The sequence below is a fragment of the Centroberyx gerrardi genome, chromosome 13, assembly GCF_048128805.1.
Source record: "Centroberyx gerrardi isolate f3 chromosome 13, fCenGer3.hap1.cur.20231027, whole genome shotgun sequence".
In the NCBI taxonomy this organism is placed as follows: domain Eukaryota; kingdom Metazoa; phylum Chordata; class Actinopteri; order Beryciformes; family Berycidae; genus Centroberyx; species Centroberyx gerrardi.
Window position 1 is genome coordinate 29,894,954 of NC_136009.1, and position 22,160 is coordinate 29,917,113.

At 43.3% G+C, this 22,160-nt stretch overlaps 1 protein-coding gene across 1 annotated transcript; it reads left to right on the forward strand.

Moving 5' to 3' along the window:
• The first annotated feature begins 1,360 nt into the window (after nt 1-1,360).
• Nucleotides 1,361-21,938, forward strand: dhx9 (DEAH (Asp-Glu-Ala-His) box helicase 9). The gene is made up of 28 exons (XM_071895981.2): nt 1,361-1,418; nt 2,296-2,453; nt 2,695-2,835; nt 3,251-3,374; nt 3,547-3,716; nt 4,524-4,672; nt 6,313-6,359; nt 7,231-7,367; nt 8,176-8,265; nt 8,811-8,972; nt 9,658-9,735; nt 10,343-10,534; nt 10,741-10,882; nt 10,990-11,072; nt 11,404-11,560; nt 12,263-12,360; nt 12,732-12,945; nt 13,513-13,607; nt 14,318-14,391; nt 14,825-14,977; nt 15,113-15,273; nt 15,825-15,936; nt 16,454-16,615; nt 16,945-17,072; nt 17,738-17,967; nt 18,658-18,773; nt 19,285-19,485; nt 20,678-21,938. The coding sequence occupies exons 2-28, from the start codon at nt 2,343-2,345 to the stop codon at nt 21,030-21,032; spliced, it is 3,882 nt and encodes a 1,293-aa protein (XP_071752082.2). The 5' UTR covers nt 1,361-1,418; nt 2,296-2,342; the 3' UTR covers nt 21,033-21,938.
• Nucleotides 21,939-22,160: the final 222 nt, after the last annotated feature.

Below are 22,160 nucleotides of genomic sequence, written 5' to 3' on the forward strand. Positions count from 1 at the left end.
TATTCTGATATTTTCTGCTGTGAAGTGTAATCTTCATCCTTAGAGAGATATGGCAGTAGGAGTCAGTAGGGGGAATATCAGTGTAAATCATACTGAACACCAAAATCTTCAAATCAAGAAATTTAAGTTTGAAAAAAGTTTAGAGGATGCAACCATGTGTGAGTTTGTGTGTATTGAACAGTTTACACTTTTGAATGATTCCTCCCTGCGTTAAGCCCCGCCCCAACATCCTGTTTCAACAGGAAATGCATCACATTAAGGATTAACATTAACAGAGATTTGATAGAAACATGCACGAAAATAGAAATTTTGTATCATTTTTGGCATTTATTGTTGAATAGGTGTAGGTTATGATGTGGGGAGTCAGATAACAAGGTGACTTTAATTCAGCATGTGTGCTGTCGTTGGAACTAGTAAAGATATTTAACACGTCAAAAGTGCAATAACATAATTTTCCTCCTCAAAGCATTGAGATTAATCATGATAATTATCACATATGTAACAATAATCAGGATTTATCATTTTAGCCACAGTCGTGCAGCCCTAATTAGAATAAATGAATCTTTCATCCACTGATTTCCTTCCTGACAGTGGAGGACGGAGGGATTCAGTCTCCAACATGGCGGATGAAGACTTTTTTCTTTCCTTCAGTAAAGTCACTCCAGGTTTCAGTTTCTTGTCTGTTGGTGTTTTCAGTTGAAACTCGTGTTAATCTTCTATTATAAGTGATCTTCCATTGCTTGGCATTTGAAACCCTCGTGTTTTTGGGTGGTGTGCGTTTTCACTTTAAGGTTAGGGGCTGCAGATGGAAAATGAGCTTTCACATCCCATTTTAAATGAAAAATCATTTCATGTTTACAGACTAACGTGTCCATTCCCATGTTTTAGCTCCAGGTGGTGGTTAGTGAGTGTTCTTAGTGTCGGGGTTAAGGAGAGAGTCTGGTTCTTCTCCTTTATTGATTGTGTTGTAATGCGATCTGCTGCTCCATAATAAACATTTGATCTGTAGCCTCAGTGTTTGTCTCTCTGCTCTGAATGAGCTGAAGCTGTTGGCCTGCAGCCTTTATTTCTCTCTTTTATAAACTTACTTTTTTAGACTTTTTTTTTGAATTTTTACTATTATATTCTATTTGTTTTACTATTGTATTCTGATTTTTATTCTGTGAAGCACCTTGTAAACTCTGTTTAAGAAAGATGCGATGTAAGTAGTTTATGATGATGATGATGATGATAATTATTATTATTTATTATGACAAATGACGTGCCCCGGAAGTATTTCACCTTTGGCGACTGTTTTGCTTTTATTTTGAAGTATTAACCGGAAGTCCTATTCGTTATTCTGGTTATCATCCTTCCGGTCTGTTACAGTAGCTTGTAACGCTGCAGCAGTGTTGGAGAAAGGTGGAACATTAAGTCAGGTAGGCTGTGAGTAATAAAGTTGTTGTCGGTAATTTAATTCATGAACTAAACAAAGCGTCTGGCAGTAATGCGTCATTATATTCACTGTAGAGCCAGTAATGTAAAATTAGCCAGAGAAGCTAACGTTACATTAGCTTGCTAATGCCAGCAGCGAGAGAGGCTCACTCATACTTTTATGAATGAGAAATAGAAGCGGGGAGCACGCGCAACACAAAAAGCACTAAATGACTTGTGTGTTGTCAGTAGTGTGACAGAAGTGAGGCGGGTGTGGGCTCGGCGGCCTGCTAACATCACCGGCTTGTCAGCTAATAACATTACTGCCTAACAGCTAACGTTAGCTATCACGTCTGTTTACGTCTGAGTCCTTACTTTAACGTTACTCATGTTCGTTCCTTGCTAGCCACATTCCTTTATACAACATAAAATCTGAAAGAGGGAGAATTCGGTACTCGTAACGTTAATTAGTTAGTTAATTAAATAGTTAGCTTGCTAGGCACGCAGCCGGTGTCAAGTGCTAACACAAGGAACGGTAAGATAAATACTTCCATTATCGGACACGTCCCAGTCTGACTTGCTACTTTCCTTCTTTCCTAGTCAGTCCACAGTATTCAAACAGGTTTAGCAATACATATGCCATCTTTTGTAATGATACACAAATATATTGGAGTATAAATTCAGTTTGATCCGCCAAAGCTAGCGGTTAGTTACTGTAGGTCAGATCCCCAGAGCCTTGTATCAGTGTAGCCCCATCATGTCATTACGATGCCATCTAGCGTCCCTTTGGGGCTAGTATCAGTGTTGTGTCTGATAACGGACCTGCTGATCTTTAGCAGTCTGTAAGCTAACTGACAGGAGTTTCTACTGACTGTTAAACAGACTAAAGGGTCTACAGAGGAGACCCCCCCCCCCCCCTCCAGTCCACCATGGCGGACATCAAGAACTTCCTGTACGCCTGGTGTGGAAAGAAGAAGCTGACTCCCAACTACGACATCCGAGCTGCAGGCAACAAGAACAGGCAGAAGTTTCTGTGTGAGGTGAGTCAGTCTGTCTGCAGGTAAAGGCCTCGTCTTGTATTCTGTTGTATGTTCCCTTTAACCTGACGTTAACAATAGTCTTTCATGAAATGTGAGCTTGTATTAGTTCTTTTTGCATCCTCACTTGCAGTCTTAAAATTATTACTTCACCCCTTTTATTTGCTTTCTGCACTGTTTCATTATGGAAAGTTTCTTCTCTAAACTGCTTCTCCTCTTCACTCTGTTTCTGAATCCTCTGCAGGTCCGGGTCGAAGGCTTCAACTACACTGGGATGGGAAACTCGACCAACAAAAAGGACGCTCAGTCCAACGCTGCGAGGGACTTTGTTAATTACCTGGTCCGAGTCGGAGAGATGAATGCTGCGGAGGTGCCCGCCCTCGGGGTCAGAGAGCCTTTTCTGTCTTTCTATACATGAATGGATAGATGAACGAATGAAACCATCAGTCTGTCCTCTATCTGTCAACAAAGACTAAATACTCCAGTTTATCCAGGGAGGTTTGCACCAATTCTGCCAGGAAGCCCTTTGCTTTTACCTCGACTTCTCTGCTACTATATCCACATGAAAGTGAAAACTCTGATGACTCTGAGCTTTTCACGTCAGGCCTCTAGAAACTAAACAGTAGAACATTTGAAAGGGTTTGTAGACTTTTGATATCCACTGTATAGAAACTTCAGGACAGTGAACTGCTCCAGGCTACCAGCAACCCATGCGGTCCGTAGTCAGTAAATGATCATGTCGGTTGGCAGGCAGTTCATAAACACAGGATGAGTCTGACCTGAGTGTTTTCTGGCAGCAGGCGAGCGTCCCGGACAGCAGCCAGCCTGACGGAGGAGGAGGAGGAGGAGGCGGAGGCGGCGGCTTCGGGAACCTTCCTGCCAGCGGCCCTCTGCCTCCTCACCTGGTAGTGAAAACAGAGCAAGGTGACATAACATTCATCATTACAGTAATCATACAATTTACCTGTATAACACTTTAAAGGAAGGTGACAGCAGGAGGGTTAACAGACATAAACAGGCTTAACCACAATATTTGTTCCATAACAGACTGGATTATGTGTCTCTAAAGATCTGTGTGTGTCTGTGTTGGTGTCAGACAACGGCTCCGGACCGGTTCCAGGTGTGACGGGTTTAGGATACTCAGGAGGAGGAAATGCTGCGTGGGGAGGAGGAGGAGGAGGAGGAGGTGGCGGCGGCGCTGAGTGGGACCGAGGAGCCAACCTGAAGGAGTACTACGCCAAGAGAGACGAACAGGAAGCCCAGGCGGTACGACACTTCCTGTTTGTCTTCAGATATTTAAATCCAGACCCACGCTGCGATCCAGAGTCTGGTCTGTGAGCACATTGAGAGCCATGTGACACCAAATCAAACACACTTTAGAGGCTAAAGATGAAATTTAATCTCAAAGAGTGGCCGTCCAGATTTGGCCGCTGCTCTGTTAGCTGATCGGTAGCGATGCTAGTACGTGATTGGCTGCTGATTGGAGAAGTCTACAACTAGCTTTTCCACGCCAGCAGACCAGGAAGCGAGGCGACTGGTCGACATCGGATTCATAGAAAATGAATTGTGGTGATTTAGTTTCTCTAGTTGCTTCTGGTGTGAATCACAGCCACAAATTACTGCCAGCAGTAATTGACCATCAGTAGATTGTTTTTCATTAATGTATTTTTACTTAAACATAATAATAACATAATGTCAACATGACAACATGAGGACATTTTAATACCCCAAGTTTGCTCTATTTTTATTTATGTCCTTTTTCCTTAGCTGTGCCTCCCAGTTTCCCCACAGCGATCAATACAATCTCATTATCTGATCTAAAGCCTGGGAGAAAACTGTCTGAAGCCCAAGTTTGTTGAGGAAGATGAGTTTTTTTAGACACAAACTGTATAATAATGAATGGATGAGCTGCCGGACGTGGAAATAAATCAAATCCATATCAAACCATGTTAATAATCAGCTGTTTGACCGTAAGAGGTCATGCACTATTTGCTTTTGTTTTTATTTAACTGTCGTCTTTCGCTGCCTCACCAAAGATCTTTTCCTAATCTGGATTTTTTTCCGTCCCTGCAGACACTGGAGTCGGAGGAGGTGGACCTGAACGCCGGTCTCCACGGCAACTGGACCCTGGAGAACGCCAAGGCCCGTCTGAACCAGTTCTTCCAGAAGGAGAAAACCAGCGCTGAGTATAAATACAGCCAAGTGGGACCGGACCACAACAGGTCTGGATCCTGCAGCCTCGGCACCTTCACTTTATCATGCTGAAGACCTTAGGGAGTCATGAAGCCGGTTCCTCTTAGCTCTGTCGGCTCTGCTAGTGCAAAACAGTGGAGAACTAAACTGCATCTGTCATCATCAAGTGCAGGTCTTGCTGATTTTTTTTTTATTATTTATGGTTTCTTAAAAAGATATTCACGTCTGGCTTTTTGCACATTTTGTCGCGCTACAAAGCGATATAAGTAATAACTTTAACTTTGTCTGTGGAGCATGTTTCTAAGACCAACTTTACAAAGTGTTTCACAGTCGAGACAAACAGAAGACGCAGATGAAAGGGGTTCTATATAGTACCAGAAGATGGTTCTTTAGCCTTGTACCACAGCAGAACCCTTTATGGTGCTGTGAAGAACCTTTTAACAATGTATGAAATGTCCCAAATGAACAGGAACCAGATTTGCCAGTGTATATTTGAACAAATCTTTGGGTTTTTGTTTAGCTAAAAGAACAGTTGAGGAACCCTCTTTTTACAGCATGTTGTATCTAGTTAAATGTAATCAGAAGACGTTGATGCAGGTTTGGTTCCACACTGACTTGCACTAGAACTAAGAGTCTTATCTGCAGGTTGGGGCGGGTTGGTAGTTGAACTCCTGTGTGGGTCGGTGTGCTCCTGTGTGTTTTTCTGCTGGACTGCTGTGAACCCAGAGACTCCAGGGTGTGTCTGCCACACCGCAGAGATCTCAGACCACTTCTGCTTCATCATTCTGGGAGCTGCGCTTCACATCTCCCACACATGATGTCCGACCCAACAACTGAAATCAGCTGAGGGACAGAGAGCAGGGAGAGGAGCCACCCAGACACCAGCCAAACCCTGGCTTTAAAAAAGCATCCTGGGGAATATAATGGTAAATATTGGCTGTGATAAGCCAATATCCTCGTAAATAGGTACCAGGATATTTACCATTATATTTACCAGGATTTATTTATTTTTTCCATTGTTGGCTTACAAGCCTCAGCCAATATTTACCAGGATATTTACCAGGATTAATTTTTTCCCATTGACATACATTGTGCTGTGTTTTTAACACATGGCAAACAGTAATTTCCCAACATTATCATGATTTTAAAAAGTAAAAACAACATTTCTCAATATAAATATAATGGTAAATATCCTGGTTAATATTGGATATGGCTTACTATCCCCAGCCAAAAGGATTTATTGTAGACACCCTGCTGTAAATGCCAGTTTTTGGCTGGTGAAACGGTCGGTGGGTGAAGTTAGTTTCCCGCTCTGATAGGGAACGCTGAGGCGACGCCAGAACTCACAACCCTACCGCTGGAAGACATGGGACAGCGTTTAGGTGAACTAAAGCTGTCCCATGGGTGCTTGGACGGCTCTGTGGGGTTTTGGTTGTGATTTCTGGTGTCGCTGTTCCACCGCAGGCCAGAGGCAGGCAGCGGACCGGGACACTAAACGCTCGATTGGTGTTTTTTCCAAGTCTGGCAGAAAAACACACAGGCTTCCCACTGAGAGCACGGCAGGTGAGTCCATCACATCCTCAGTCCGTTACATCGCTCTGTAGCCGGCGCTCCGGCTGTTTGAAGGTCCCGGTGTGTAACGCTGTCATGTTGCTGTTTCTGTCCTCAGGAGCTTCATAGCGGAGATGCAGCTGTTTGTGAGACAGCTGGGCAGAAGTAAGACTCTGAGAAATCTTTTTAAACGCATGTGTATATTTTAAACATCCGGTAATATTTTGCTTTGTTTTCATATTTTTGCTGTTGGGTGAAAACCTTGTATCTCCAAAAGAAAAACAGCCTTGATCTTAGCTTAACCACTGTGCATTTCTGAGTTTATTCAATGGGTTTTGAAAGGGGGGAGGAAGTCGTAAATTTTTCTCAAACCATAGAACCATGTAATCCTGTGAGTTAAAACATGAAAATCAACAAAATTGGAGTTACGAGGTTTTCACTGGACAACAGCGATATCTCCTCTGGCTCAGAATAAGAATAAGATAAGAATCATTTGCAAATAAATATAGTTTACTGAGTTCAAATGCCACAAACTTGCTTGATTAGGACATTAGTCATTCCTTAATGAGGGGAGCCAATCAGGACTAAGTCCAGTTGTGATGCGTTTCCTGGAGTGTAGAAACGTCTTTGTGCGATTTGACTGAGCAGTGGAGAACAGTTTGGTTTCTTTAGTGATGTTAGAGTAACTTGCAGGACTGCTGTTAATGGAATAAAATTATACTACATTTAGAATATCTGCTGTCGCTGGAAAAAATATTTTTATAGATGTCAAAAGTGCAGTAAAATAAAATCATCAAAGCAAAAATCAGGATTATCGTTTTAGCCCTGACTGTTCAGCCTTAACTTAAAGACAAAATGAAATTTGTGAAAGCAGCTGACATTCCCCTTTAAACTTAATATTTTTTAGTTGTTTATCTGAATTTTAATCAGTGAGGTCAGCAGTAGAATCAGCTTCAGTTCCTAGATCACCAACATTACAAGCAGCCAGTAGTGAGGAGGTCAGGGGTCAGAGGTCACAGCGGCTGTCGTCCTGCAGGGATCACGGCCCGTGAGCACGGCTCCAACAAGAAGCTGGCGGCCCAGTCGTGCGCTCTGTCTCTGGTGCGGCAGCTCTACCACCTGGCCGTCATCGAGGCGTACACCGGCATCACCAAGAAGAAGGAGGGCGAGACGGTACGCTCAGTTTAGACGGACCGTTCCCCCGTCGCCCCTTCAAGGATCAGTTCATCCATTTTGTTCCTATATATGAGTCTCTTCCATCCCTGTTGTACTTGGACCCACAGACAATACTGGCTTCAGAGTCGGCTCTCCTCTTGCTGGCAACAACAAGTCAAAATACGTATATTTATATATAAATACGTCGGTTGGTCGCCATATCGTTTCCACAGATATTTTGACAAACCCTGTGTGGACTCCTTGTTAGCAGCAAGAGGCCCAGCAACAGAGTCAATATTGATTCTGGGTCCAAGTACTACAGGTATGGAAGAGACTCATTATATATATATATAAGAACAAAATCACCAAACTTATCCTTTAACAGCATCTACTTTGGTTCAGGACGTTTGGAAGCCTCTTCTGTCCTTCAGGACCTTCGCTGATCCATGAAGAGTTTTACTGAACTGTGCTTCACATTCTCACAGTTCCACACATTCACACTGGGAGCTTCCCAGTACAACCACAGTCTGTACTGGTGAACACTGAGCAGCTTCACTGCAGCAGCTGGAGGCTCAGTAAATTCTTTGAGATCTCATTTTGTGAGAGATTTTAATTAGTACTTGCTTTTTACTATTAACTTAGACAACAGGATTGTGTATCACAATAAAGCTAGAATTATTTCACCATGATACGACCAACTTCCAGTGATGTTAGGACAGGAAAGGCTTCTAAACCCAGCGGAGTGAAGATGGTTTTCAGCTTCATTATAAGTGACCCAGCTGGATGAGGTTGTGTCTCACCGTGCTGCTGTATGGTTTCTGTCCAGCTGGAGCCGTTTGAAGTCGGTGTTTCTCCGGAGCTTCAGCAGCAGCTGAGCAGTCTGGTCCAGGAGCTCGGAGTCCAGATCCCTCCGGCGGTAAGTCCAGTAAGACATGACGACTAGACCGAGTCACTTTCTACAGCACTGCAACACCTGGAGGACTGGAGGAGTTTGGGAAATGGGTTTCATTATTGGACAAAACAAAAATATTAGTTGTAGTGTTGAGTAATGTTGAGCTGTACAGTGATCTGGAATTTTAAAATTTTCCCTAATTTGAGAGATTTTAATTTTAAGAGTATTTACTTTTTCTCATGAATTCAGACAACAGAATTGCGTATCACAATAACTTGATATGATTTAATCACGATATGATTCTATTGAACAATAAACGATAATATTGAATTTTTGCTCAGGCCTTGCAGCAAGTAACAGGATAAAGCAAAGAAAAACAGGATAGAAATATGGTAGAGTAGAGAAAATAGGGGATACTAAACGTAACAACAGCTCCACCACTAGAACATATTAAGTTAAAACATGAATGGAAAAAAGCGACAATATAAACTCAGCTACGGGACATCAGCAGGTTGATGTGGTTTGGTGATGCGTTCAGGTGTAACACGGCTCCTCTCCTCTCTGTCCAGCCCGCAGACGGCGGCTCCTCGGTGTCTCTGGTTCAGGGGAAGATGGCGTCGTTCGAGCCGTCCCAGCGGCAGAGCGGGGCGGGGGTCGTGCCCTGGTCGCCCCCCCAGGTCAACTGGAACCCCTGGACCAGCAGCAACATCGACGAAGGACCGCTGGCCTTTGTGAGTGTTTCTGCTTCTGTCAGCGTTTCTACAGGCATGAGGAACCTGGGAATACTGTGGAGTCGGAATATTTTTAGTTCCAGGCCTGGGAAAGTTGAAAGAAATTATATTAAAAAAAATCATCCAAAAAAGTCATTAGCATTTTTGAATGTTTTGTTTTCAAACTTGGCTGGTGGTAGATCTATGATGGAAAAATAACCCAAATAAAAATGTTTTCTGATTCCATTAGTTCCAGGTGACAGTTGAAGTGAGACTAAATATACCAAGCAGAATAAAATGGGCTATTTAACATTTCAATATTGAGGAATAGTAATAGTAGTAACCCTGATTGTCGTAATCTTGGCAGACAAATCAACTTTTCCTACTGATATCCAGAGTTCACAGTAGTCATGGAATTCCTGGAATATTGTGGAATTTAGAGACAGACAGGGGAAGTCAGGGAATATCAGGGTCACTTTCCAGGAATACTGCAGAATGTATTTTCCAACTTGTTTCACACATTTGTTATATATGATTAGATAGGTTTTCAGACTAAAAAAACAACATTAATAAAGCAGGAAGGAAGAACAGTTTTAGGTCATGGAACAGCTCTGACTTAGTTATTGGAAAAGTCTGAATCCTACATCAGTCTTACATCAGTCCCCCCCTCCCCCCCCCCTCCCTCCCCTCCCTCCCCTCCCTCCAGTGTACTCCAGAGCAGATTAGCTCCGACCTTCACCATGAACTGACCTACCAGCTGGAACACGATGAAACACTGCAGAAGGCAAGTCTCTTAAAACTTACCACTTTCATGCTTTTCAACCTAGGGAATTAGAAAAAACACAAGAAATGCAGTTATGTGGTGAAGAAAAAACTAAAATCCAGACTGTTGGGAATTGAAAGGCTGTTACACTAAAAGAAGAAAAAGTCAACATAATAATGAATGAATGTCCAGTTTTAACGCTCCTAACATTTTAGATATTCATTCTCTCCTGTGTTGTTTGAAATGTTTATTTTCCTTTATTTAAGGTCCCATATCATTCAGTTTCTCCTCTGTCTCAGGATCAGAATAATGTTCTTCATGATGTTTTGCAGATAAATGTAGTTTAGTTCAAAGTTGAATTGAATGAGTTAAACTGAATGAATGTGAAGACTGAGTCGTCACAATACTGGACCCTGATTGGCCGACAAGTTTGAAACTGACTGGAAAAAAGGATGGATTTCCTTTTAAATTGAACAACTCAAAGAAAGTCAAATATTAACAATGTCTTCATTAACATCTTGGATCATAAATGTATAGAAATAGAGGAAAATTTGAATTCCTATAATAATGGACCTTTAAGTGAAGTGAGGCGGTTGAGCAGTGAAGCAGACTGACCCTGCTGTCTCAGATCCTGTCGGAGCGCGACCAGCTGCCGGTCAAACAGTTCGAGGAGGACATCATGGCGGCGGTGGACAGCAGCTCGGTGGTGATCATCAGAGGAGCGACGGGCTGCGGCAAAACCACGCAGGTGCCTCAGTACATCCTGGACCGCTTCATCAAGAACGGCCGGGCCGCCGACTGCAACATCGTGGTTACCCAGGTAACGCCCAGCATCCACATTTACTTCTAAACACTTACTCAGAACAGTAGGGGTTACGAGTAAAGCGGTGACTCACTTTAAAACTGTAGACCTACACATTACACAATAATGATGTGTAATAGGTTTGTTATTTTCTACAGTTAATAATCGTACAATTTGGTGCCTCTTGCTCCATGTAGAAGTTTTGACTGCTCTCCTCTCTCCAGCCCAGGAGGATCAGTGCCGTGTCGGTGGCCGAGCGCGTGGCGTACGAGAGAGCAGAGGATCTTGGGAAGAGCTGCGGCTACAGCGTTCGCTTCGAGTCCATCCTCCCTCGACCGCACGCCAGCGTCCTCTTCTGCACCGTCGGTAGGCAACAAGCTGCAGCGGTTTTACATTTAGCAGCAGTCAGTATGGTGACCGCTCAGACTGACCAGTGCTGTGTGTTTAGTAGACTGATCAGTGTTGTGTTTCAGGTGTGCTGCTGCGGAAGCTGGAGGCTGGAATCAGAGGCATCAGTCACGTCATCGTTGATGAAATCCATGAGAGAGACATCAATGTGAGTTAATTTATGAACTAACATCTATTGAGTCTTTTGGACCGGCTCCTCCACATGTAACGAGGATCAAATCAGACTGAAGACGAGATAAAGTGGACTCACTGAACCCTCTGCAGGTCAAAGGTCAAGTGTCCTGGGTCTCTACTCTGCCTCACAAATAAATTGGGTTGTATTTGTTTGCTTGGTTGGTTATACATTTTAACTCTGAACCGCTATTTGGAATTTTGAAATCTAGATGGCTGGTAAAATGGACAGTAGAGTTGTTTTCCTGCGGCGTCTGACCGTCCCGCCCTCTGTTCTCGTTGTTGTTGTTGTTGTTGTTGTGCTGCAGACGGACTTCCTGATGGTGGTGCTCAGAGACGTGGTGCAGGCGTACCCCGAGGTCCGCGTCATCCTCATGTCGGCCACCATCGACACCACCATGTTCAGAGAGTACTTCTTCAACTGTCCCATCATCGAGGTCTTCGGACGCACCTTCCCCGTCCAAGGTAGCTCTGACCTCACTGACTGTGTTAAGATGGCCGACAGCGTTTCCTCTGCTAACATCACTTCAACACCAACGCCTCTGATGGAGAACATGGGGCATTAAAGGTCCCATCTGACTAAGTCGTCACAATACTGGACCCTGATTGGCCGACAGCAGCGGCTCCTCTAGAGTCGAGGCTTTCCAGTTCAAATGCTGCAAACTGGACCCTGATTGGACGGATTTCAGTCATTCTTTAATAAGGGAGCCAATCAGGACCAAGTCAAGTTGTGATGCGTTTCCTGGAGTTAGTCTGAAACCACCACTCAAAATCACATTTTAACAATGTCTTCATTAAAAATCTTTGATCAGTTATGGATAAGAATAGAGGGAAATTTTAATTGCTGTATTAGGGGAAAACAACAGTGGAATTCAGCAAAATTTACCCCTAAAAACAAGGAGGTGCAGCCCTAATATGAAGAATTGGGTTTTTTATTAAGATAAAGTGTCCAAAAACATTTTATCCCTGCAATGTGAACTAGAAGCAGAACTAAACTGACTCTTAAACACAAAAAAATAAATAAAACACAAAAATTCGGAGAAAACGCTGGCTTTGCCTCATCTTCAGCTTCTTGCAGTCCAGCCTGCTTGTCTTGTTGAAATGTTTTGCCTGTTGTAAGTTGTTGTACTGAACTGAAGTGGTTGTTCCTCCCCTCCTTCCCTGCAGAGTATTTCCTGGAAGACTGCATCCAGATGACCAACTTCGTCCCTCCTCCTGCCGACCGCAAGAAGAAAGACAAAGACGAGGAGGGAGGAGACGATGATGTAAGCAGCCCTTCCCATACAGCTTTATCAATCAAATGACAAAGTGCTGAAAAATAAAAGTATTATCTTTCCAAAGTATTATCTTTCTCTACACAAAAGTATGCGGGACTGCTAAACTATTTTGATCAATTATTCAGGTGGCAGACACGATAATTAACTGGCCATAATGTAGCAATTGAGACATTCAATTCCAAATTACTTTCATTTCCACAACACACTATCCATTTTGGGGGAAATATATCATTACCTGAAATTCACAGCATAGTTATTTTGCGAGCAAAGGACTTCTGATGACTCCTAACTTTAACAGTAATCCATAATATGCTTCACCTTCATCCATCTTTACCTCCTGCTGTCCCTCCTGTCTGCAGACCAACTGTAATGTGATCTGCGGCTCTGAATACACGGCGGAGACCAAGCGCTCCATGGCTCAGATCAACGAGAAGGAGACGTCCTTCGAGCTGGTGGAGGCGCTTCTTAAATACGTCGAGACGCTGCAGGTGGCCGGAGCCGTTCTGGTCTTCCTGCCCGGCTGGAACCTCATCTACTCCATGCAGAGGCACCTGGAGATGAACCCGCACTTCGGTACGCCGCGCGCAAATACAGTGCGCCACGAAATCCTGACCTTTATCGCATGTCATCCCCCATCTCTCTCTTTCTGAAACTCCTTCTAAAACTAAAACTGCTGGAGGTCGGTTCAGTTTGGGTTTCTTGGAGAATTGCAATAAAACGTATTCCAAACTTCCAGTGTTCCCACAGTCCTGGAAAACATTCTGCCTCACCAAAACGTTTTGGAAATGTCATGGAAATTGGTGCATAATCTTTGTTTCAACAGGTTTTTGTGTTTAATGTCAAGCTCTGCTGCTGGAAGATCCTCTGTAATAACCCAAATAACACATTTCCTGTATGAAATGTGATTTACAGCATGTTTGCAGGGTGTGGAAAATAACAGCAGAAGAACAGACAGAAATGAATGAAAAATATCTACAATGTGAAAATATGAAATATATCTGGTATGAAAAGGAATGAAAAACTATTTTAAAAATCAAAATAAATAAATGCAATAAGTAACAGATGAGGAAAAATATTAGAATATGAGTGAAACCAGGTCGGTGTGTAATGTGAGGTGACCGGATGTCTGGTTGTTTCCAGGAAGTAACCGGTACCGGATCCTTCCCCTGCACTCCCAGATCCCCCGGGAGGAGCAGCGCAGGGTGTTCGAACCCGTTCCCGACAGCATCAGGAAGGTCAGTGAAGCTTCTGGAAGGAACCAGACGATTCAAATTATACAACGCTGAAGAGCTACAGGGGTCAGGAAAAATACAAGTAACTGTTCAAGTCAGTTCTTCAGGAGTGAAGAAAAGATTATTCTAAGTGGTTTTGAATTTGTGCAATGTAGTTTTAACAGATTTCACAGGCCCACAGATCATGAAACTCAGTGTAAAATATTGTGACCTCATGTCTGTTGCTCAATATTTAGTACAGGAGATTACATCTCTTACATTGCAACTATTTTATTAGTTAAAGAATAATGAATATTGAATTTTACTTACATGCCAAGAATCATTTCAGAAGAGTAGTTGTCCCATTTTTCAAATTGTGCATATCACTGCTGTCATGTGAAAACCTCGCAACTCCAGTTTTGTGTTTATGTTTTCACTTCAGTTGAAGGATTTCATGAGAAAACTCTGATCTCTTGGTTTTATGAAACTCTTTCAAAGCCCCTTGGATAACATCAAAGATGCTTTGTCATCAGGTTGAACACGAGGCTTTTTGTTCCCGATAAGTCGACTTTTTGGAGACCTGAGGTTTCCACCTGACAGCGAGGATGTGTCAGGTTGGAAGGGAGCGGTTGAATCGCTGTCGTAGCAGCATATTGTATTTAACTGTGGGCTTGGAGCCGAGGCTCCGGCCCTGTGTGAAGGTGTTGTTGTGAAGCAGCGGTCTGATCCTGCAGGTGATCCTGTCTACCAACATCGCAGAAACCAGCATCACCATCAACGACGTCGTCTACGTCATTGACTCCTGCAAGTGAGTAAACTCTCTGCTCAACTCTCAGCTCTCGTCGCCTTTTCCATTTTAACATCCCCAGTGACAGAGCAACATGTCAGCTCAGCCAGGTCGCTCCGTTCTTCACAACTAATATCACAGTATGTGAAATGACAGAGAGATCGATGGACATTAATGTATAGGACTGAACTGTGTATCAGGACTGAACAGTTTTTAATTTTTTTTCAGTTGGGTTGAACTGATACGGGTTTTAAGGCAGATATGTATATTTTTAGACTGAAGTTGCTGATAGTATTTATTTTTTTCTAATATACAGTGACTTTTAATTTGACCATTTTCATGCCCAAAAAGGAAAAGCCTCTGAACCAGCATGTAGACCATCATGGGACACTAAAACTCTCCACTGAAACCCAGACTGATGTTGGTGTCCTAACTGTGTTTGGTGTCCCGGCAGGCAGAAGGTGAAGCTGTTCACCTCCCACAACAACATGACCAACTACGCCACAGTTTGGGCCTCCAAGACCAACCTGGAGCAGAGGAAGGGCCGGGCCGGCCGGGTTCAACCCGGGTTCTGCTTCCACCTCTGCAGTCATGCCAGGTTTGACAGGTACGAGACCTCCTGAAACCCCCCGAGACGTCCTGAAGCCTCCTGAGACCCTCCCAAAAGTTTCCCTGAAGCTGTGTGTTAACTGGTGTGTGTGTGTGTGTGCGCATGTGTGCATGTGTGTGTGTGCCGCTGCAGACTGGAGACTCACATGACCCCTGAGATCTTCAGGACGCCGCTGCACGAAGTCGCTCTGAGCATCAAACTGCTGCGGCTCGGAGCCATCGGACACTTCCTGTCCAAGGCCATCGAGCCGCCACCGCTGGACGCTGTCATCGAGGCAGAACACACTCTGAAAGGTGCAACACACACACACACACACACACACACACGATTAATTATTACAAAAAGCCAAGAGTTCATGATCCAGGGTTCCCACTGTGGCCCTGGTGTAAAATTCCATGACTTTTACATGACTTTCCATAACTAAGGCAGAGTTTTTCCATGACCTAACACTGTTCTTCCTTCATGGTTTGTTCATGTTGTTTTTCAGTCTAAAAACCAGATAATGTGTGAAACAAATTGGAAAAAACATTCTGCTGTATTTATGAAAAGCGACCCCTGTGGAAAATTCCCAGATATTCCCTTATTTCCACAAAGAATTTATCATATTCCCTGAATTTCCCTTTTCTGGAATATACTATTCTCCAAATTCCATGACATTCCAGGAATTCCATGACCAGTGGAAAACCTGATGATACATCTGTGATCTTTGTCTCCTCTCTAGAGGCTGAAGGCCCTCCTGTTCATTTCAATTTCCCAGTGTTAGTTAAATTTAGATTACTAATAGGTTGCTCCTGTATATCTCTATGGAGTAACATGGTAACCCCAACTCCCTCCCCCCCTCCAGAGCTGGACGCCCTGGACTCGAACGACGAGCTCACCCCTCTGGGACGGATCCTGGCCCGGCTGCCCATCGAGCCTCGACTCGGCAAGATGATGATCATGGGCTGCATCTTCCAGTCAGTAGACCGCTCCTTCACACCAATCTGTTACTGTTAACAATACATTTTATTATAATACATACAGTACATACATAGAATACTATTTATTAGTCACACTTTCACTAATCACCATAATTACCATACTTATTTGCTTACACATTTACTGTTACTATAGCTGAATGTATTAGTGCCTACATTACTATACATCAATCTATTAGAATGATACTTTCATTCATCATACTGGATGATTCTTAATTAGCGTTATTTCACAGTAATTTATTATAACTAAACTCAGTCAAATTTCAGTTGTTTTTTTACTATTTTCTCTATGTATCATGGCAAACATTTCTTTTACTCCCTGTGAATATAGATGACATGAATATAACTGTAGCAGAGAGCAGCATCTTTATTTTAGTTTACATCAGCAACCATGAAATAAATCAGAGTGAACTAAAGCAGCTGAGCAGTGACCCCGTTACCTGAGAGTTTACTTTGTATGAATTTAGTGAAATTCGTCCTGTGTGTCACCCTTTAGTGTCGGAGACGCAGTGTGCACCATCTCAGCCGCGTCCTGTTTCCCCGAGCCGTTCATCAGCGAGGGAAAACGCCTCGGCTTCGTCCACCGGAACTTCGCCGGCAGCCGCTTCTCCGACCACGTGGCTCTGCTGTCCGTCTTCCAGGCCTGGGACGACGTCAGGTCGGCCCGGCTTTTTCATCAGCTTTTATTTTTACATAGTTTAAGAGTTTAGTTTATGTGAGTTTCAGTTTAGTTTTAGTTAGTTTTCAGTGTGGCTTTGGTCGTTTCTTTTTTCAAATGTTTAGTTTTCATTCAGTTTTTATTTGTTTTCAGTTGTAGTTTTAGTATTTTTGGTTGCAGTGGTATTTGTAAAGGTGTTATGATGGAAGTTCAGAACAGAAGGTATTCTGTATGTTTGCAACAGGTATCGTGTTATACAAACAATAAATCCTAAATTCTTTTAAAAATGCATGGATCTTTTGAGAACAGTACCTGCTCTGTATCTGCAGGATGAACGGTGAGGAGGCAGAAAGTCGGTTCTGCGAACACAAACGTCTCAACATGTCGACGCTGAGGATGACCTGGGAGGCCAAGGTCCAGCTGAAGGACATCCTGGTCAACTCCGGCTTCCCTGAAGGTACTGAGGCACATTTCAACAGACTGAGCGAGGCAGCAGGGATTCAGACTCAGGACACTGACAGGAAACACACGGCGGCTGTGTGAGGATCCAAGATGTGACCTTTCCATTATGAGACAGTCAGACTACAGTAAAAAAAAAAAAGCACAAAACCCCCCAGCTCTAACTAATGGGATATTTAATTTTGTGTAAATTCAAATTTCCCTCTATATCTGTCCATATCTGATCAAAGATGTCTAATGAAGACACTGTTAGAATTTGATTGGCTGATTGGCTCCCTCACTAAAGAATGACTGAAATCCGTCCAATCAGGCCACTTTGCAGCATTTGACCTGGAAAACCTCCACTCAGCAGGTTTACCTCATTTGAATTAGAGGAGCCGCTGCTGTCGGCCAATCAGGGTCCAGTATTGTGACGACTTAGTCTTCACAATCACTCAGTTTAACTCATTCAATTCGGCTTTGAACTAAACTACATTTATCTGCAAAACATCATGAAGAACATTATTCTGATCCTGAGACAGAGGAGAGTTGATGGAAAAAAGATGATTCTCCTTCAGCCAATAAAGTATCTCAAAAAACTGTCTGTTGGTACAAACTGGCTCTGAGGCGGCTGCAGTCTGAAGCGTCCCTTCCTCATCGCTGACCTCTGACCTCTCCCTGCAGAGTGCCTGATGACTCAGATGTTCAACACGGTGGGACCGGACAACAACCTGGACGTGGTGGTTTCCCTGCTGACCTTCGGCTCGTACCCCAACGTCTGCTACCACAAGGAGAAGAGGAAGATCCTGACCACCGAGGGCCGCAACGCCCTCATCCACAAATCCTCTGTCAACTGCCCCTTCAGCAGCCACGACATGACCTACCCCTCGCCCTTCTTCGTCTTCGGAGAGAAGGTAGACGCCTCAGTTACGACTCAAACAAGGTCTTAGATCTGTAGATTGTGGATAGGTCTTTCTTCCCATCAGTCTTTCTTAACTTGCAATCAGTCAATCAGTCCACCTCTGGGGGGAAATTGTGGTCAGCAGGATAATAATGCTCTGTTCCGTTTAAAGGCCAAAGTCAGAAATTCCCAGCTGGTAGGTTGTAATTTTAGCCTCGGAGCGATCCAGCTCAGAAAAACCAGATGAGAAACCTGGATGCCCGCGAGATTTAATTTGCGCAACATAAAATCCTGTTACCCTTGCAACAGCTAATGTTCAGTCAATGTTCAATGCTATTTGGCAACGTTAGCTAGCTACTTGGCATAGCATATTAGCAACTGTAAGTGCAATTTTACATTCAGATTTATATGTTTAACTGTTTACCACAATTGTTTTGATGCCACCATGACATGACAGATAACTGCATCTCAGAAACCTTGCGGTCTTGAACCGTTGTACATTGCTGAAGTCTGAATTTCTGACTTTCCAACATCTCTGGAACGCAGCATTAGACAGATTAGTAAAGACAAAAAGATTAAACCGAACACTGAATATAAATCCAGTGTACTATCTGTTCTGTAATCCTTGGTAGGAAACAAAACAGATGAGTCCAGTTGTTTCAGTCTGTTAACGCTGCATGTTGTCGCTCCTGATCCTGATCAGATCCGGACCAGAGCGATCTCAGCTAAAGGCATGACGCTGGTCAGCCCTCTGCAGCTCCTGCTGTTCGCCTGCAAGAAGATTTCCTCCAACGGAGAGATAGTGGAGCTGGACGACTGGTGAGGCTTTAACCTGCAGCTTCTCTTCAGCTTTCAAGACACAACTGGGGTTTTTTATTAGCTCGGATTTCACAGAACTTGTTTAATTTGTGGAGAGTGTAGCATGGTTTCTGAGTTGGCCTAACGAGCTTTGGGCCTTACTGGACCCAGCAGTACCATTCTCCTCTTTTATTAGAGCTGTTTGGTTCCCAATGGGTGTGTGTTTCCATTTGTATTTTACAGCACTTTGTAACTTTGTTAGACTTGCTATATAGACTTATTACACACCTTTGTTAAATACTCAATTGTGATTGGCCAATGTTTCACATTTAGTCATCACTGCAGTCAAGACGTTAGGTCTGTTTTGTTGATTTCTAAGTAGCGCCACCTTGTGGCGTAGAGAGTTGGCAGTCCTTATACTTTTCTTTTAGTCATGTTTTCATGTTAGAAAACACTAAGACAAAGATTTAGGGAGTGCAGCACAGAAGAGACTTAATTGAACCTGCTGATGATTATTAATTTAATTCTCCAGGATCAAGCTGAAGATTTCCCATGAGGTGGCGGGCGGCATCGCGGCTCTCCGGGCCGGCATGGAGGCTCTGGTGGTGGAAGTGACCAAAGACCCAGAATACATCAAGCAGCTGGATCCCACCAGCGACCGTCTGCTCAACGTCATCAGACAGATCTCCAAACCCTCAGCAGCCGGACTCAACCTCATGGCCAACAACCAACGGTACGCAAAAACATTACACTATACTACTCTGCATGTTTCCTAAACTTGTTTTCAGGGTGTCTCCAGGTCCTGAGAAAGCCTAGCCTGGTTCCAGACTCCTGAATCGCATCCCACCCACTCTTCAGATTTTCATTGGCGTTTCAGCAGAATAATATTTTTTTTAAATCATTCCTTAACTAACATACTGTCTTTGCAAAGACGATATTTTTGTCAAAAACGACCAACATTCTTGGTGAAGTTAGCGTCAGTGTAACTGAAATAACGTCAGAGCAGCCGGAAGCATCAGTCACTAGTGATCGGTTCAGATACGTAGGTCACTAGTGATTGGTTCAGATACGTAGGTCACTAGTGATTGGTTCAGGGAAAACCAACCCCCCCACACAGAAACAGCTAACATGGAGACAATCTCAATCTGAATATCAGGCTAGAGAAAGCCTTAAAATGTCTTAAATTATATTATCTAAATTCCAGGTCTTAAATACAGTTAAATAAAGCGTCTTAAGTTCAGTTTAAGTCTTAAATGTTGAGGTTTCTTGAGGAAGGCTGAGCTTGGCTGTTGGCTGGTGCTTGTACTTTCTCTTCTGTTCTGTTTTTGTGACAGTTCAGGTACCAGAAGCTGTAATTTATACTAATTTAATTGTAAAATCACACCAAGAATCTAGATAAACTTCCATACTGTACCTTACCTTTTTTTTTTTTTACCCTAGAGTGAGGAATGTTTTTATTACCACTGTGTCTGTGGTCAGTATAGTTTGGGAGTTGGGAAAGACTTAGTGGGAACTAAGTGCATGGGCACTAAGTCACCTAAGAATGTTAGTGCAATATACTACTTTCATTGCTTGAAATCACATTAGCTGTAACAAGCTATAGGATTGATTTGGCCAGTGTAACAAATGAAATGCAATCGCAAAAACAGAACGGAAGGGAAAGTGTGTCTCTTTTGAAAATGCTAATTTCCTGACTCAACACCACAAGCCACAGCAAAGACGCCAATTCATCCATTTTCCTTGATGTGTTTTTTACTTGATGCCTTCTAGTGTTGAGATCATCAGTTTGAGTTGTGGTTCATATCTCTCCTTTGCTCCACACAATTTCCCCACAGGGATCAATAAAGTTTCACCTACTCTAATCACTGTAAGGTGTGTTTATTGATTAGAAAGAGCCACTAACAACACAGTCTTCTCTCTGGCAGGTTCGGTGACGGCCCTCGTCCTCCAAAGATGGCTCGCTTCGACGGAGGAGGAGGAGGAGGGGGCTACCGAGGAGGAGGAGGCTACGGAGGAGGAGGAGGAGGTTATAGAGGAGGTGGAGGAGGCTACAGAGGAGGAGGAGGGTACAGGGGGGGTGGGGGTTATGGAGGAGGAGGTGGAGGTGGAGGGTACAGAGGAGGAGGAGGCTACAGAGGAGGAGGAGGAGGAGGGTATAGAGGAGGTGGGGGCTACAGAGGAGGAGGAGGAGGCGGCGGCTACGGGGGTGGAGGAGGTTATCGAGGAGGAGGAGGAGGAGGAGGCGGCGGAGGAGGAGGAGGGTACAGAGGAGGTTATTAACATCCAGACACTTGGAGGACATGTTGTTTTTGGAGTAGTGTTGTTTTCAGCGCTCTTACCTGGGTCTGGAAATGTATGGAAAGTGAATTTGACAATTTCCAGTTCCAGTTTAGGAATTGTACAAATTCTAGAAGAATGATGTAACGTTGTTGTTCAGTCCCTATTCACATGACTGTACATTTTATGTAGGTGTAGACGAGACTGACTTTGCTTATTGTGAATTTTTTTTGTTGTTGTGAGGAATGTTGTAATGTTCAGCTATATAGATGATACGGTCGGACTGTCCAGCCACTATCGGCAGACGGCTTACTGGACGATGACCTAAATCTTCAAAACCAGTCAACAAATGAAGCTCTGGAGAAAAAGTCTAGATATTTGAAATGGAAAATGTGTATAAACTCTGGGAGCAGGGCCGCTAACACTGTGTGTCGTCAGTAAAGAATCTGAAATCAACTACATGTTGTCAGTGCTGTAATCCTGTAGAACATACGATGGGGGAAAGGAAAAAACACTGAACAGATTCTTACTCAGTTACTGGGTTCAACATTTATTGTGGCCAGCAAGACAGTACAGACAGACTAAGGGTCAGAGGTCAGGTTTTAGGCAAATTCCTGCTTCTGTATTTGGAGGATGTGACATTACAGAATGTAGACCACATGTTTTCAAATATAATCTCACTTGTGTCACTTAGTTGAGGTTTATTTGCTCGTGTTATATTTGGCTCTCACCAGTTATAGTGTCGCCCTGCAGAAACCTTCCACCTCCACTGTGTCATGGTGCTGCTGACAGTACAAGTCTGTATAGATATGCATGTTATGGCATTGATGTTCATGTTGATATGGTCACATTTGCTTAAGAATTTACATTGGAGTATCCGTTGTCATCAATAAATATTTCATATTTCCAGCTCCAGATCTCTAAAGATTTTTTTTTGTATAAACACAAGTCAGCGATAAATTATGATGGAACTAACTAAATAAATGTAAATTTGATGGTTTTAAGTCCAAAAGTTAAAAGATTCAAAAGTTCAAATTGTTCTGACAGGAAATATTGAACTAAATAACTCTAACTTAACATATTGGTCCATAAAAAGCAAACGACTGAACAAGTGCAACATACCGATCAAAC

What these genes read in the sequence shown, in the direction of transcription:
- dhx9 (XM_071895981.2), top strand. Translation starts at nt 2,343, where the DNA reads ATGGCGGACATCAAGAACTTCCTGTACGCCTGGTGTGGAAAGAAGAAG. An exon ending in GGTAGTGAAAACAGAGCAAG is followed by an intron (nt 3,375 to 3,546) that starts GTGACATAACAT and finishes TGTTGGTGTCAG; the next exon opens with ACAACGGCTCCGGACCGGTT. An exon ending in CTCATGGCCAACAACCAACG is followed by an intron (nt 19,486 to 20,677) that starts GTACGCAAAAAC and finishes TCTCTCTGGCAG; the next exon opens with GTTCGGTGACGGCCCTCGTC.